Source organism: Ascidiella aspersa, chromosome 4 (genome assembly GCF_963924565.1).
Source record: "Ascidiella aspersa chromosome 4, kaAscAspe10.2, whole genome shotgun sequence".
NCBI classification, from domain to species: Eukaryota; Metazoa; Chordata; class Ascidiacea; order Phlebobranchia; family Ascidiidae; genus Ascidiella; species Ascidiella aspersa.
This window is the reverse complement of record NC_139450.1, coordinates 16,994,446-17,012,835: the sequence shown is the minus strand read 5'-3', so window position 1 is coordinate 17,012,835 and position 18,390 is coordinate 16,994,446. Positions and strand designations below refer to the sequence as shown.

Here is an 18,390-nt window from a genome sequence, read left to right as displayed (position 1 = left end):
TGCTATTACAAGAAAACATGACCGCCACAGATGATAACCTAACCGCTACAGATGTCAGCATATATATATAATACAAGCGAACAGGGAATTCTATAAAAACTATATTTTTGTGACATTTCTAGCAACAACTATTAAAACTGCTTTTTGTGGTCAACCAAAATGACCGGTTTATACTACAATCCGATACATTTGCAAGCAAGGCATTAGGCATGCCAGTAAAACTGCTCCAAAAGGGTAATACTAATTTACGGAGTCAGAACGCTCACTAATTGAAGTGTTACCCTGTTAAAACAATTATTAAACCAACGCACAATATTTGAGTTAGGGTGGGGGTTAGCATTTGGGTGAAGGTGGGTCAAGTGTTATTATATTTAATAATAATAATGTGAGCGTTCCGACCATTCATCATTCCGTAAATTAGTGTTACCCCTCCAAAATGTTAATCTTATATTGGTCTGAAATTTAATGCTTTAATTGTTGACTGGGAAAATTATGATAAGTGAACCTATGAGTGTTCATTAACAGACCAAGTCTGCACAGCTAAAAAGTGAAAAATGCATGGGTTACACCTGGCCATGAACTGGCTAATTGATACCTTAAGAAATTCAATTCAGCACATTGATATTTTGATAATAAGCTAATTGTTTGTATTAATTAAGAATTATATCTCAAAACCGCGGTATCTAAAATAAGGTGCTTTTATGTTTATTTATGTAAAATTTAATAACAAAAATATAATTGCAACGTTTCTAAAAATATAGATTATATAATTACTTTGTTTTTTAAATGCCCAGTTGTTTATCACTACTGATTCCAAAAATAACAAAATAATTTACAAAAAAACGAAAAAAATATAATAATTATAGAAGTCTATAATTGGTGTACATTTAACTGCAAATTAGGGTAGTTCAAAATTCAAATTTGTAAATGTACAGTTTTCAAGAATTTTTCTATTAAAATATGGAAAAATAAACAACTCAACTGTGAAAATAAATAAATAAATATTTTGCTGATACATGGTGTTCAAAGTCGTCAGAAAAAAGTTGTATAAATGGGGGGAATAACCCATTGTAAAACTCATAATTGTACACGTTTTAGCCACTGATCTCTATGAAACCTACAGATCATTCCACTGATCTCTACTTATAGAGATCGGTGGATCATTCATAGCAAAGTCTCTATAGAATTAATTTCTATGGACTTTGATTCATAGAGATCAGTGGTTTTAGCCAGTGTTTGTACGTCAGGGCTGTAGCCTAGATGTCGGGGCCGATTGTAAATTTTATACATGCGGATTGGAAAATAATTAGGCGTAAGTACGTTTCTGTAATAAAATAAAAAATTGTCAAATCAAACTTATAACTAACCGATTTGTTTTTTAGTAAATTAACTTTTTTTCAACATTTCTGCCCTTGGATGCACTAATTGTCGTAGACCTTTTTGCTTAGAACTGCACTCATTTCTAACGGATTGGGTGACGCAGGTAATTGCGCTTGTGAAAAGCGTTTTACGATATGTCGCGCGCGGGCCCTTGGAGAAGCGAGCGCACTTTGACATCGCCGCTATTTTTGTCTGGCGAAAATTCACGTGCTAAGCTGAATTTGTTTAAAGACTGATGCTGGTTTCTGCTATGATTCGAGTCCAACCCCATTTGTTAAATGTTGATTGAAGGTTGCGTGGTCCAACAGCTTAGCCACAGCAAGGATTAAACGTATCTGAGTAATATTGAATAACAGAACTGCAATCAACTAACCGGAATAGCTTAAGGTCCATGCACAGTCAGGGCCGGATTTACCAATAGGCTAGGCAGGCTGAAGCCTAGGGCCTCAACGTCCAGGGGCCTTGAAATTCGGTTTCGAAGTTGAAAACTTGACAAGTTTAAACCCTACCTGAAGTAGGGCTACCATATTTTTTCAGCACCTTGAAAGAGGACATTTTCTTGCCTGCAAGTAAAACGAAAGTAGAATTGATACGTTTGAGAAAAACGTGCTATATCCAAGTATTGCATTCAGCTTCGAAATTAACACGTCCTTTCAGAAAACAACGGATACTCCTGGCGTAGCTCATCAGTAAACAGAGTTTTCCTTTTCAGTATTATAATTAATAGCTTATATTTTGCTTTATTGTTGTCTAAATTTAAAGAAAGCGTCTGCTGAGAACCACCTGATGCCATAGACAAGTGTTTTTTAATCTTTTTCAGCCGTGTCCCCCTTGGTAATTTTCCCATGCCTTGCGCCCTTGCGCCCCCCCCCCCCTCTCTCTCTACGAAAAGCACTTCGGCATTTTTAATTAAATATCACTGAGACAACTTGGAAGTAGTGAAGTTTGTCGTCGGTCGCGCAAAGCGCGAAAAAAATTGGGTTTAATTGGCGCTAAACTGTAAATTCAGAAGGATTTTAGCATTGGACATAGGCCTACAATAAATTGCTCGTACACGAGATGATTTTGACAAACGTGTCGTGAGGGCATTCACTTCACAGTTGTAAGGCTGCGATGTCAGCGCAAATTAAAATGTAAGCGCAAAAATTAAACTGTGCGTTATCATGTTTCAAAAGATGTGATAACACACAACAACAGCAGCAATATTGCAAAAACATTATCAATTCGCGCGAAAAAGTTTGAGTCCCCTTTTGCTAGCAAAATTTTAAATAGGGCCGTTATACCTTCAATAATATGAAAACATGCAAAGTTGGCAAAAACAGAGTTTGTACAGCGCTGTAGGAGTGGTGTACAACACAGCGAAACCATTGGAATCATTGCAAAAATTAAATATTAACATACCAAAAAAAGGTATGAGCAACTAACTCGAAATGCGAAAAAAGAGGACATTTGGACATTTTTGAGCGTCCTCGTAGGACCATTCAGTTTTCTTTAGAAAAGAGAACATATGGTAGGGTTGCCATACGTCCGGATTTCCCCGGACATGTCCTGAATTTTAGTGTTTAAGCCAGGGCTGGGGAGCCGGAGCTTAGCATTTTCTCTGGAGCCAGAGCCGGAGCCGGAGCCATTTTTCAATTTGTGGTGCTAAAGCTAACAAATTATATTTTGTTCCATCTCCAACGTTAGTTAGCCAAAAGCGATTTTTAAAACTTGCCATTGAATAAGTGACTGGTGGCACCAGAGCTGGAGCCGGAGTCATTGGGTGTGTGTTTGATGGCTCCGGAGCTGGAGCCGGAGCCAAAGGATTGAGTTTTACGACTTCGGAGCTGGAGCCGGAGCCAAAGGATTGAGTTTTACGACTCCGGAGCTGGAGCCGGGGCCATTTAATAATTGCCTGATGGCTCCGAAGCTGGAGCCGGAGCTAATACTATTTTACGGTGGCTCCCCAGCCCTGGTTCAAGCTGCGTCCGGGGGGAAATGTCAAAATATGCTTGTCCGGAAATTTTTTTAAATTGTTTGTTGCGTTACGGGTAATAATTTCATTGCTACGTCATAAACGATAATACAGCGCTTTATTTGGGATACATGGATAAGATGAGTGGAGCTGGGCTAATAGCTGAAGGCGTTAAATCTTGGTCGATATTGCAAAATTTAGAACATGTCAGAAACGATAAGAGCGTATATTCGCTGAAGAAAATTGTAAAGCAGTAAAAGCAGTAGAAAAATAGCGCAACAAGAAGTCTGTTGCAGACCAAATGAGAACTTACATTCGTGTATTGCAATACAACATTTATTTTCTGTTTGCGTATAGTTTTGTGTTTATCCTTCTTTCACAAAAAAAAAACAATGGCGGTAAAGTACTTTGGTAATATTCTAAAGTTGGTCAATGCAACTGAGGTAAATTTGTTATGGATTTGCGCATTATCAAATATAGTAACCCTAGCCTAGAGATCACCAGAGGTCAAATCAGAGATGACCCAATAGCCTAGTGAATTCACGACACTATATGTTCAAAAATCCGCTCCGGTGTATACAATGGATAGGCAAAGCATTGCCAGTGTGACGTCATATTGACAGACAATGTGTTCATATCTCATTTAAAAAAAACGCTAGTGGGGACTAAAGAGTGTCCGGATTTCAGGCCACGAAAATATGGTAACCCAAACATATAGAAGGCCTAACCTAAAGTATAGATAACCTATATATTCAACAGTAGAAAATTCTATACACAACTGGTTTCAACCACGTTGTAAACCAGGGGTCGGCAACCTACAGCCCACGGGCCGGATCCCGCCGATGTAATTCATCCGGCTCGCCGCCTCTTTAACAAACTTAGACTAGTCCATTTCACATACTTTTTGACTATTTTTACTACCTGCGAAAATTTTTCGCGCGCGAATGTTCGTTCTACGTCCGCTTTGTTTAGTTTGATGCTGCGTTTTCAACTATATCAGCGCTTTGCGCCGTGGAAGGCTGCCAAGTGCGACGCGAAAAATCGGAAAATGTATTAAAAATATTAGACATATATTTTTTATTTTCGGCATTAATAAAGAGTTGCAAGAAATTTAAAAGAAATACCAGTAAACCAAAAAAAAATCGCGCTCGCTACGCTCGCCAAGGGCGCCTGGACTTAAAACGGTTAACAAACACACAGCTAGATTAACTTGAAATGTCATCGCGTTCCCACAAAGTAGTTTTATTACATTTTTCATTAGTAGTATGGATGACGACGTGTGAACTCTTTAAACTAAACAAACGCTTTTTGTCGCGCTTTGCGCAACACTTTACTGCCTCTGTAAATGTAATTAAACACGTCTTTATGTGCAAAAAATATCCAAGGCCCACCTGATTCACAGTTGTTCTAACATTTCAAAAATACAATTGTTAGTTAACATTTTGTGCGGCCCGCTGAGACCTTTGTGAGTTTGGTTTTGGCCCGAGACTAGAAAAAGGTTGCCGACCCCCGTTGTAAACAGTCATTATTACGTCGTTTGCATCTTTGTAAGGGGGGCGCAGTGCTAGGTCGTTTTCATATGGTTAGCAAAGTTCTTAAGAAATCTGAATCGGTATTAAGTGCCGAATTTTACAGTTCACTTGTGACGTTCTAAGCGAAATTAGAGATGGGTTTGATCAGGAAGCAAAAGTAACCTTGCCGAATATCAACTACAGAGCTGTCACTAGGAGACAAAGAAATGCACCTGACGTTTTAAGTTAACTTTCTGCAAAGGAAATGTTTGAAATAAATTCCTTTGTCCCTATGCTCGACGCACTTGAAGCTAATTTATGAAGAAGAGCTAATGTGTACAGTGACATTGCACAAATGTTCCTCTTTCTTGCTAATCTGAAAGCAACTAAGGTAGAAATTGTACGAGGCGTAGAACTTTTAAAAGAAAGCGTATCCGTCAGATGTTGACCCGAAACTTACTGATGAGGCTTCTACAATTTCATTTGTACGCGAGACAAACACAAAACCACCAAGGGCTTACCGGTACAGAAGAGCAATCTATAGAGAGTGACAAACTTAAACAGATAAATTTTGCTGAACTTTTGTATGATTTTGCTTTGACGAAAGCTAGAAAAAAATTGTAGCCTATAGTCTTAGGCTACTCTATTTGATGGCTGCTGTAAGCCTGTAACTATTTCTTATTGATCCTCATAAATAAACTTTACAAATATTGTAACGGTTGTTTGATCAAAGAAACTAAAATTAAAAGCAAAACTGCCTTAACTAATTTTTTATTATTTTATTTAAAAAATTTGCACCGATGAATGTGGAAAATGAAAAGAACGAAGAGTTTAATGAAGTCATATTTTTAACATTAAGCAATGACATGTGAGAGAAATTCTGAGCTCAAAAATAGGGAGGGGCCTCACAAATGGAATAGCCTAGGGCCTCTCATGGTCTTAATCCGGCCCTGTGCACAGTACTAACAGTCCGGCATAATAACTTCTGTCCGTTGCATTATTTTAGTTGAATGAATTGAGCCATATGTTCAGCTGCGTTCAGTTCAGTTTGGGCCACGTCATTAAATAACAACAAACAATAAGACGACACACTCCCAACCCTTTTTCATATTTAACATTCAATATGCGCAATATCGCGAGTTTTCATCCCACCTACATTCGACCAAAATATACCCAAATATCAATGCTCAAAGTAAATATCAAATAAATATGTATTCTAGGTTCTTTAAATTTTCGCTGACGACCCTGCTCTGTTGTAGTGTTAACACACAACGATACAACGTGTATACCGGATCAAAGGTGTATAAAACTGACAAAAGAGTATATAAATGAAGCATATGGTACAACATTCGTGTACAATAGGTGTGGTCCAGCCCCTTCGGTTTTTGCTCAACGACAAAGGCTCACACGTTATAGTTGTAGGCAGGGCTTTGGAGCAGTTGTAAATGTTAAACGGCTCCGGAGCGAAACACCACAATTTGGTGAGTTAGAAAAGGTGCGCCAAAGAGGCAACAATTCCTAATTTTGTGAAGAGTCGCTGTTAAATTATGTGAATTCGGCTATTAGTGAAAGGCTAGTAGCATATCATCTTATGAAATACATCGGAGCCGGAGCTATTTTTTAAACAACTGGCTCCAGCTCCATTTAAATTTCACGTAGAGCTCCGGCTCCGTTAAACATGCACGGCTCCACGCTCCGGCTCCAAATCCCTGGTTGTAGGATATGCGAATGATATAACAGTCAGGATTAGTGCATGCCACATCTCTAAACGAATGCTATAATGATGTATAATGTAAGCCTGTTTCAACTAAATGCAAAAAAATCTTTCATGGGTATTTATATGTAATTTTTTTAAACCGAGAAAAGCAAAAGTACATGTGCCGCGGAACGATTTGTCATTTGGAAAATTATTATTTGTTTTGCACACAGACAGGTAGAGAAGCTCACCAGACTTGAAAGTAAACGTCTAATGAAAAGAGAAAATTGTATTCGGGTGATTGGCTGATAGCTAAGTTATAATTCAAGGCTTTCAAATCCATGTGCTGTGAATTTGTTTTTATTTTTCTGCATTTACTAAAACAGCTTTTTTAAAAGTTTAAAATTTTAAGCCCACACTTTTTTTTGGTATTCAACAGTGTTTAACCCAAAATTAACATAATCAAAAATTAATGTGTGTTGTTTCTGAAATGGATCTAACAAATACTCTGTGCGATACACTTATGTAAGCATGTCACACATATTACTAAGATAATTAGCCTCGAAAATGCCTTCTACTGTTTGTCTGGGAAAAAAACTTTCTTTTCTTGATATTTGGGGCAAGCAAGGCCACTTGGTGTGACTTAAACCTTTTTATTACTCAGCCAAGCATAGTAGTTTTTTAATAAATTAAATAGCAAAAGTGTGGATCAAAACTGATAATAAAGGCTGGAAAAACACAACAAGGCATAAAACTGCTATGGCCAAACATTAAGCTGCATTTTATGCACACAGTGAAATTGTTAAAACAAAATCGACTAATGTTCCATGACCATTCAAAACAATATACTGCAAATTCCGTCAATACACAGCTGCAGCTCTGATTCAGTATTTGTGTTCATTAACTTCTCTTAAGATTCGAATGTACATGCGATTTGTTAAAGCCGCAACGAGAGCAAACACAGCAACATACATGTACGTCCAGATCCAACCAAAACCAGGCAATACATATGCCACAACACGCAAAATAAAGAATAAAATTGTTAAACATAGAATAGAGTAAAATAATGTTTTTACGTTTGGTCTAAAGTAGTGAACTTTGTAGGTTTCATACAGCGCTATACAGCTTAAGGTAATTCCAATTGCCAAAAAGAATAGAAATGAAGTGTGGTGGATAGAGGCTGGAAAATAAGCTAGCAAAGCTGCCAAATAGATGAACCAATTGTGTTGTGCATCCCTAAAAAAGGGAAAGAATTAACACTCATAATAGTAAGTTATATATCCGAACTTGAAAAGAAAACTACATGTTTCTGTGTTTCTTTTAGATTTTTTCAAATTAACGATGCATAAAATTCCAAATGGCTTAACGTTCAAGTTGACTTGACAAATAAGTTTTTAATTTGGGTTAGCTGCATGGGTAACAAACAGTTTTACTATTTAAGCTTTGTGTTAATCAAACCTTTTCTATAATTATTTAGGTTGCCCAAGAATAAAAACTGTCAGTTTTTTTGGAATTTTTAAACTGAATTTTAAAAACAGTGTCTAACTGCCTAATTTCTTAAATGCCTGTAGCAAATTAGATATTTCGTGACAAAGTTATTGCTACCATATCTTAAAGGTGATTTAAACAATACCGTTTGATAAGACTTTAGTTTGTTTGTAATTTAGATGTAGTGTTACTCTTTGTTGCGTTAGACAGAGCTTATTATTCATTTTGGTGCAACAAAAGGCTAACAATACCATGTAAAATAACTAAATAATATAATTATTCTATAAAAGCTTTGCTGATTGCTATGGGTAAGGAAGGCGCTGGCCCTTTGTTGCTATGGGTAAGGAAGGCACTGGCCCTTGAGGCGAGGGCCGACAGCTGCCAAGTCTCTTGCATGTTCCTTGTAGATTTATTCAACTTCAAAGGAGAAAGCTGTCCTTATAACTTCTTAAACTCTAGACAGGGTCACTTGACTCAGTAGATAACTAAGTCAAGCTGCTAATCCAGTGGTTCTTAACTTTTCTAAAAAAGATTGTGTAGGGGCCCCCTGACAATGTTTTTGATGATTCATGGTCCATTAGGTGATTTTAACAGCTCAATGTGATATCACTTGTTTAGCCTTTGCCAGTTCTTTTGTGTTGGACTGTGGATAGCGCGACTCTCCTGCCATGTCAAGTCTGTTTCATATAAAAATATAATAAAATCATGATATTGCAAACAAACACACTGGAATGCCCCGATTGTGTAAATCCAAGCAAATGTAATATCTAGCTATATTATAGTCAAGAGTTCAAGACAAAAAATATAAAAATACATATTTACCACCCTCGCCGTAGATGTCTTCCCCAAATTACCACCCAGGCAAGAAACAAGAAAATACTCCATTCACTTAATGCCTGTACCCGTTGAATTAAAACTTCATTATTTTCCATATGAACACTCAAGTGGTATTCAACCATCTCTGCAACCAATTGGGCAAGAGTGAATGTATTGTGAACTGAAATGAACTCTGCGTCCAGTGTAGTAATTTTTCCTTTTTTTGCATCATTCCATGCCCAGTAGTTACGCCATATGCAAGCACATATTACATAACCAAGAAACAATTGCCACAATCCCCCACTACCAGGAATACGCTTCTTCGTGCTGTTTAATGTAGTTGTGCTGTAATCAAGAACTCCGGTCCATATTACTCCAAACAATATAACAGCAGCGGGTAACAAAAACTGAAATTTGATCCCAAGTTTCATCTTAAAACCTGTAGAATTACATCACAATTGACATATCTCATAAAAATGATTTTCTCATTCCAAAACATTTCACTGGTACTTAATATTTAAGTTTTCTCCCCTTAATCAGAGTATTCTTGTCTACCATGTTTGCCTTTATAGAATAATTTATTACATTTAATTACTTTTTTATTTGTTTAAATAGCCCCAGGAAGTGCCTATAGGCTGTTTGCCTGGATTGCTCTTTTGCCTTGCACCTATTAGTGATTATATGTTGATTTACTTTTAGTGTCTGGGTAATAACCTCTTTCAAAAGTAAATCTAAGTGCAAGCTATTTCCAAACCAACTAATTCAGTGGTTTCCAAACTTTTTAGGTGGGCGCGCGGCACCTAAAAAATTTTTAACTTTTCGCGGCACACTTTTAACAGAACAACAATAGAGAAATTTTACAATCGCCCTTAACACCCGACAAACTATATTTGAATGTCTCTAAATTGAAAATTTGTAATGAATAATGCGTAATTAGTTCGAAAATGCTTGCGTCCTATTGGGAATACAAACACTCTCTTTTCCAAAATTACAAAAAAGTTTTGCGGCACACTTGACAATCTCTCAAGGCACACAGTTTGGGAATCACTGAACTAAACAGTAAACTGATTTGTAAAACTATCAAGCCAGTCTGCATTTTAAGAAACTTTTAAAAATATCTTAGTGCACCAGTCTGTATTCTGTGGCAGGTGCACACAGAAGATTTTTTAAAGCAATTTGTGTGCATACTTAAATTGGTAACTTGCACACCTAAATTCCAGCAAACGGTGGTGCTAGATTTCCGAACCAAAGGTGTGCAAACAAGTAGATTGCACTGCACACCCTGAATCTCGACGTCAAGACTGGTTGTACAGCTATACCACATAATATAGACTTGCCATCAGGCAAATAATCACAAAGCAAACACCAAAAAATAAACAATATAAAAGCGTACTGTTTAATGTGAACATATAGGGGTAAATAAGATTACCTTAACTGAAATTAATTCAAGTGAAATATGCAAAACATCAGGTTGTCATTTCAACACTGCTTTGTAACTGCAATGTGGTACACAGGAGAAAAAATAAACTTGATAATCTAAATAAATCTAGCTGGCATTGATAAACGTGGTAAAACAATCCTGTACACCTTCAGATATAAATTTGTGAAACACATTTCGACGGCAATTAACCTGGACTTTGCTCGGCCTCTGGCCAACAACAAATCTCGTTTACGCATGAGCGGCGATCATGGTTGGCTGATCCCCAGATTGGCTATTTTAAAGGTAAGTTTCTTGACGAATCGGGTGGTTTAAATATTGGGCGGATGGGATGTTTAAAGCCTAAAGTTAATGGTGAAATTTGCGCGCCTGTATGCATTTAGTTAGCTAAAAGTTTCGCGGTGGTCATAGTTTTCGCGTTATTCTTGTAAGAAATGCGCGGCTGAGAGCGGAGAATTCAGTCCTATCCTAAACATTATCAAAGGCCAAAAAATGCAATAGTGGCAAAACATTTAATCATTCAAATTCTACTTACAACTATTTTTATTTTACCAGTTTTGTTGTATTACGTACAATCGTACATGACACTAAATATAACTCGTACCGCTCCAACTTCTGTAGCTACCGAGTACCGACCCGTGCGCCACACATCAAGGCGAAGTATGCACTCTGAAATGATATGAGTGTAATATCACTGATGCTCAAGACACCCGATCCGTTAGAAAATAGTGCAGTTCTATAAGCAAAAAGGTCTACGAAAATTAGGGCATCCATGGGCAGAAAAGTCTGACTTTAAGACGTTTGAGGTCGTGGCAATGCACTAATTGGACCTTTAGGTAAACTCCCAGCACAAATAAATTGAAAATATTCGCTGAAAAGTGAAAATTAACAAAAGATAACAAAATGAGGGATGGAATTAATAACACTTGACCAGGGAGTCGAACTTTATGAACCGGTTTTGAGGCAATTTTTTTCGAACCGTAACCGAACCTGAACCGGTTTTTGTAAGATTTTAAGGATCCGAATCGGAACTGAACCAAATATTTTGAAAGTACCCGAAGCTTTACCGAACCCGAACTGGTGAATATAAGCGGTTCGCTCTCGCATGATGTCACATCTTGTATTTTACAGTCAAGTTACGCCATGTTTGTAATTTTATGAAAAAATATGAATATTGAATATATAAAACGTACGTCATGTAACTTAGCTTAAAAGACTTACAATTTAAAGATTATTTTCTACATTTATCGACCCACGTTTTTGATTTTACTCAACTTATATTGTATCCGAACCGGAACTTTATAAACCGGTTTTAAAATAACGATGGTCGAACCGGAAATTTTAAATATTTCCGAACCGACCCTGAACCGGAAAAGTCAAACGGTTCGACTCGCTGCACTTGACCAACCTGTACCCAAACGCTAACCCGAATCCTAACCCAAATAATAATGTGCGTTAATTTAATAATTATTTGAACGCTGGGAATAAAAAACAAACTCGGTGGACATAAGATAGTTTCTCGTCCATGGTATACAGGATTATTACGTCACAAATTGAGGTATTGGGATCTAAAGCGTTAATATAATTATGAAATCAACGAACATTATTTCATATTTGGGTTAGGGTGTTGGGTAGCGTTTGGGTTTGGGAGGGTCAGGTATTATTAAATTAATGTTCTTATACAGATTTGTTATGTTAAATTAGTGCATTGTCTAACACCTCAAAGTCTAAAAGTTAGACTTTTTTTATCCTATGGATGCTTTACTTTTTTTTTTTATTAAGAAAATAAATAGCGAAAAAAAACGGACAAGAAAAACAAATCAAAACAGTAAAGCTCTCAAGCAGCTAACGACCATTTAATTTTGTGTATCGTCATACTTCCTCTTTTTAAAGCCGAATATCGCTTGGAAGTTCGCACAGAAGATAGCAACAGTAAAAAGCGTAACATAGTCGGGACAGTGTCGGCATATTTACATTGATAAATAACATATCGCGCTCATAAAAGGACACAATTCACAAATGTTTTGCACGGTTCGTTTTTGTGCACTCCAAAAAGTAATTGATCGCGGGAAAAAATACACGATATTCGTAGTTTAGTACTTAACCACGCACTCACGTTTTCCCAGTGGACTCCAGCCATAAGACCAAGATAAGAACAACACCAACGTCAGAATAAAACACAATTCGGAATAAGACCAAAATAGCACTAATACCTATGGTATTAGTACCGTCTAAATCGTAATAAGTCCTAAATCCGTCGGAATAAGACCTAAAAGGTCAAAATCAGGCCTAAACAACACTTTAACTAACCCCAAACCCCACCCCTAAGTACATCACTAACTCCCCTAAAAGTTTCAACACTAACCCATTTTCTAACCCCACCCATTACCCACCAATAACCCCAAACAGGACAAAAAATCCGGTGCCGAAACAGCGGCGCCCTGACGGCGCCGGTCAGACTAGGGCGTCCAAACGTAGTCACCAAAACGGCCGATGCCACACCGATGGCCCCCGATCGTCCCATACCCTCTACTTACAGGTTCGGGCGTTATTCTGGCCATTTAGGCCTTATTCCGATGAACTTAGGTCTTATTCCGATGAAATTAGATATTATTCCGATGAATTTAGGCCTTATTCCGTTGAATTTAGGCCTTATTCCGATGAATTTAGAACTTATTCCAAAGAATTTAGGCCTTATTCCAAAGAATTTAGGCCTTTTTCCGTTGAATTTAGGCCTTATTCCGTTGAATTTAGGCCTTATTCCGATGAATTTAGAACTAATTCTGATGAATTTAGGCCTTATTCCGACAGATTTAGGTCTTAGTCAGACGATTTTGATCGTATGCTGTACTGGATATTACTGCGTATTTGGCTTTATTATGTCGTTTGTCTTAATACTATGGTTTTATAGTTTTTTGGGCTTTATGTATTGCTGCTTTTTAGGTCTTATTGTGTGTTCCCTTCCCAGTATAGACACGTAACAGGACACAAATAAAACAAGTGGTAGTGGTACAGGGTTTCCGTGGCCTTTTTGCAAAAAGTACATTGGTTAGATTCGGTTTTACCAAACGAATAAAGGGAATCATTTGTAACAATTGCGCCCAAGTTAAACTTTATCTGAAAGCTTCTTAGTTTGTTTTCGATTGTTGAATTGTAGAGGTTGCGGTAAATTTTCTCCCATGGCAGACGTGCACTCCCGCAATTTAAGGTCCAGTGCCATTTTAATTGAGCTTTTGGAGGAAAGAGAATTGTTGTTGGTATTTTTTCGTAAACCGATTTGGTGGAGTTATACTGCTGGATAAATAATTTTAATGTTTGGGTTCTACACGATCGGAACGTTGTTGCGCTACCCGAATCCCAGTATTCTGGGAGACTCGATATTAATTTTATGAATTGGACAAAATCTGTGTTGTTAGGTGTAAAGTTAAATTTATTTACTAATGTGTCATATTGTAGATACTCGCCGTTTCTATTTAATAAATCCTGGTGAAAAATTATATTGAAATCTATAAGTGATGGCATAAAAAAAAACATTTGAGCGGAATTTTACTTTTTTGTTTAGCCAAAGCGGACGGCTGTTTGACTTTGGATCTATAATTTCCAAGAGTTGTTTGCACGCCGTTATTGCGCAACGTAACTTTCGCATAGAAAGTATACGCCTTGTGATTGCATTGTTTGTTCCTTTGTTCCCATTAAGAAGCGCTTCTAATCTGTTACCTTGGATAAAGGGGCCTTCGATTTGTTTCCAATCAGTTTCCGCGTTTTCGTCAAGTAGTTTAAAGATCCATTTCGTATGTAAGGCTAACAAGTAATTATCTATATTGATCATTACTGCCCCCCCATTTGCAATACTTGCACTCAAAGTCTCTCTTTTCACCCTCTCCCATTTGGACCCCCATAAGAATGTAAAGAGGATTCGTTTAACTTTTGAGATAAAGCATTTGGGTATATTAACCGGGACAACACTCATTTTAAAGGTTAAGATTGGAATCATGAGGGTCTTGCTAACTGTTTTTCCGAGAAAGAGAGAGACCCCTCGCGGACCAAATATTTGATACAATTTTTTTTTTTTCAGAAGTGGTGTGAAGTTTTTTTCAATTAGATCGGCGTCGTTACTCGAGCTAGTGGGAATTTCAACGCATAAGTATTTGATAGTACCTGATGGCCATAGAAGGCCATTTTGTTCCATGGGTTTGTGAAAGTTTTCACGATTTTTTCCGATAAAAAAAAGCGTTTGATTTGGACATGTTGACCTTGCTGCCTGACATTTCGCCGAAGTCGTCGATAATCCGAAAGACTTCTGTAAAATCCTGTTCACTACCCGATAGAAATATTGTAGTGTCGTCAGCAAATAGGGACACTTTAAATTCTTTGCCATTTATTGTGATGCCGTTTTGGCGGCCCTGTTTGAACGCAGCGGCAAGGCATTCAATGCACAGCACAAATAAAGTTGGAGAGAGAGGGTCTCCCTGGCGTACGCCACGTTCAACGTTAAACGATTTTGATAAAAAGTTGTTGTTAACAATTACGCACGAAGGATTTTGATAAAAACATTCGATCAATTTCATAATCTTGTCCCCGAACCCGAAAGCAGCTAAGGCTGTATATATGACGTACCAGTTTACCGTGTCAAAGGCCTTGAACATGTCTAAAGACAGTATCGCGCCAGGTATATCGTAATAGTCGGCGCAGTCAATGATATCGAACAAAAGACGAATATTAGTGCCTATGTATCGTTTTGGCATAAAACCATTTTGCGCAGGCGAGATAATGTCGTTTAGTACCCCTCGGATCCTGGTGTTAACTACTTTTGAAGCAATTTTGTAGTCTACATTCAAAAGCGTTATCGGTCTAAAATTTCCCGGTTGAAGATGATCTTTATAAGCTTTTGGAAGTAGAGTTTCACTGCTTCTGACTGAGAAGCTGATAGCCTACCTGTATTTACTGTATGTCGCCAAGCTGCCATATAGACGCATTTGATATTGTCCCAAAATGTTATATAGAACTCTGCTGGAAAACCGTCTAGCCCAGGGGATTTATTTTTACCCATGTTGCAGAGAGCAGTGAAGAATTCCGCTTCTAATAGTTTTGATTGTTCTGCCTTAATTTTTGGGAGATTTAGTGTTTTTAATTTTGAGGCGATTAAGGTTTTGTTCAATAGATCTCCGTTTTGTTTGTAGAGTTGCTTGTAAAAGTCAACTAGGCCGTCCAAAATGTTGTTTTCGTCAGTTATTATTTTATCATCTACAAAAAGTGTGTTAATACCCTTTTTTTCGCAATGTCTTTTTTCCAAATTTAAAAAGTATTTTGTATTTTTCTCGCCCTCCTCTGCCCAGCGAGCCCTACTTCGCGTTATGGCGCTTTTAGTTTGGCGCAGCATTAGTTGGTCGAGTTCCGATTTAAGTTTGCAAATTTTTCGTGCAAGGGGCCTAATTCTGTTTCAGAGTTCTTTAAAATAGCGTCTTGCGTCTCGCCAATCAGTTTTTCCAAATTGATTTGCTTAATATTTAGCCTTCGTTTTAGTTCGGCCGCATATCTAATAGTTTCTCCCCGAACAACTGCTTTCAAGGCATCCCATCTTACATGTGGGTCGGTTTCGCCTATATGGTTTTCTGCTTTATAATAAGTGAATACCTTTCTTATTTTATCCTTCCAACGCTGGTCATTTAATAGTGATGTATTAAATTTCCAGTAGCCTCTACCGCATGGTGCTGGGTTAATGTCAGCCACTAGAGTTGCCATATTATGGTCGGACATTATACCGGGGACTATGTCTACATTTTTAACGTTTTCGACGAGAGATCCGTCAATTAAAAAGAAATCTAAACGCGATGATGCCGCTGGTAGTTTCTGAAGCCTTGAGAACTTTTTAACGGTTGGAAATTTGTGGCGAAAAATATCTGTTAGTTTGTAATGTGTCATATATTGCAAAAGACTTTCTCTTGCTTTTCGGTTACGTTGTTTTTCACTTCCATTTTGATCTAGGACATTGTCCAGAACTAGATTAAAGTCCCCTCCCATGATTATTGGGGCATCGGAAAAGCTGTCAAGTACGGCGAATAAATTGATGAAAAATTCTGGATCGTCCTTATTCGGCGCGTAAACATTAACAATTACTATTGGGATTGCATTTATTGTAATTTCAACCATTAAGTATCGACCTTCTTGGTCTACCCGTGTGCCTGAGACGGAATAGGATAAGTTTTTGTCGATTAGTATTGCCACCCCTCTACTGCTTGAGGTGCCGTGCGCCCAAAACGCTTCCCCTTCCCATTCCATACCCCATAACTTTTCGTGCTTAGCACTACCATGGGTTTCCTGCAAAAGGGCAACGTGACACTTTTTACGACGTAAAAAATTAAAAATCGATTTTCTTTTCATAGCGATGTTTAAACCTCGAACGTTGTGTGAAATAATATTTAAAGACATAAAAATAGTATTTAAACGAGTTCGACACCAATATCTATGTCCCATTCGTACTCCATGCCACATTCACATCTAAACGCTTTATTGGGACCCATAATACAGGAATGCTTTTTCCCGCAACTACAGTTGACTATCTTATACTTGCAGTGGGTATTACTACACGCTTTAAACATGGTAACCTTAGGTAGCGAGTTAACAGTAAAACAATTACAGACAACAGAGTACCTTTCGCACTGTATGCACTCAAGCACATCTTCCTTCGTCTTGTATTCTGGCTGGAGCTCATCGCAGCACGGCATACGTCTCAATGTCCCTTCGCATGAAGGACATTGATATGTTTCTTTAACCTCTTCGACCAGAAATAACTCGTCCGTGCAGCACTTCATTGCTACGGAATACTTGTTGGAACAACTCCAGCAAACGAAAGTTTTCGACTGAGCCGAAACCACAGCTTCAGCTTGGCAGCCAGGGAATGTCAGCGAAATTCTGGTCGCACATAGGCTAATAGATTTGCTGTTAGGAAGCTCGTCTGGGCTTCGTTGCAGCCTTTTCCTTGACCAGTTGTTGGTAAGCTTCGGTGTGCTTGACTTGATGTTGGCGTTGTTTTCAGAGTTGAAGTCTGGGGAGTTCTTATCAGCATCGTTTAGAATGCTGCTCACGGCTGTTGGAGAGTGTGGATTGTTATCAGCGTTGTTGACGCAAGCGCTAGATTGGGGGGCAACTGCGTTATCGTTTGTCTTTCCGTGTGCTTTGGCTTGCTTGTGCTCTTCTTGTCTTTTTACTAGCCTAGGAAAATCTTTTTGGCGTTTGGGACAGTTTGCTTGTTTGTGACCTTTCTCGTCACAATACTTGCAAGTGAACACTTGCCCATGATATGTTACGTAAAATTCACAGTCCGCCATCCTAATATAACTTGGTAAAGGGTTTTCTTCCACGTCCGTTGAATTCATTGTCAAGATTCTCATTCCGGTTAGCAACCCAACCTTGTCCTTCCTGTGCGTCACCTTTTCAACTTTTCCATATTTTGCCGATATTTTCTCTGCTATGAGTTCACTGGGGAAAGGGATAGACACCCAGCTAACTGCGATGTTAATCTTGTCATTTTCGTATGGTTTAACAAATTTCACTGATTCTGCTGCGCATAGCTTTGTGTAAAGTTCCAAAACATTTTGTCTATTGGTGCAAGTTATGTCGACGTTTTGGCCTCGCATTTCTGCAATCCCAACTAATTTCTTCAGCGGATAATCTATACTTTTTATAAGATTCAGAATGTCGTCTCTTTTCAATAAATTAACTGTCCTCATACTTAAGCAATTCGGCCTCTTAAAGCTGGCCGCATTTTTATTCACTGCCTGAGCTTAACTTGCTCTGCTTGCCCTTTTTCGCTCCGCACTCCACGAGCGCCAGACTTGGAATGAGCCTGCACTACTTGTCGTAGACCTTCTTGCTTAGAAATGCACTAATATCATTCTGACGGATCGGGTGTGATTTCTATAGATTTACGTTTTGTCGTGTTGGAAAAAATTGGAAGCGGCTATTTACCCGGACAAAGTAGTTCAAAACGACATATAATCGCAACGGGTGCAAGCGTAAAAAAGTGATCCGGTTAAGTAGCCAATAGGCAATTTCCTGATTTCGAAAATAAATTATGTAAGTTTTGGAAAAAAAAAAATTTTTTACT

At 38.0% G+C, this 18,390-nt stretch overlaps 1 protein-coding gene across 1 annotated transcript; it reads right to left on the bottom strand.

The window, feature by feature from the left end:
* Positions 1-5,515: 5,515 nt before the first annotated feature.
* LOC146148426 (uncharacterized) lies at positions 5,516-10,400 on the bottom strand. Its single transcript, XM_083387281.1, has 3 exons — positions 10,275-10,400; positions 8,852-9,284; positions 5,516-7,777 (listed from the first exon to the last, which is right to left on the bottom strand). The coding sequence occupies exons 2-3, from the start codon at positions 9,274-9,276 to the stop codon at positions 7,426-7,428; spliced, it is 777 nt and encodes a 258-aa protein (XP_083243407.1). The 5' UTR covers positions 9,277-9,284; positions 10,275-10,400; the 3' UTR covers positions 5,516-7,425.
* Between the last annotated feature and the right edge of the window lie 7,990 nt (positions 10,401-18,390).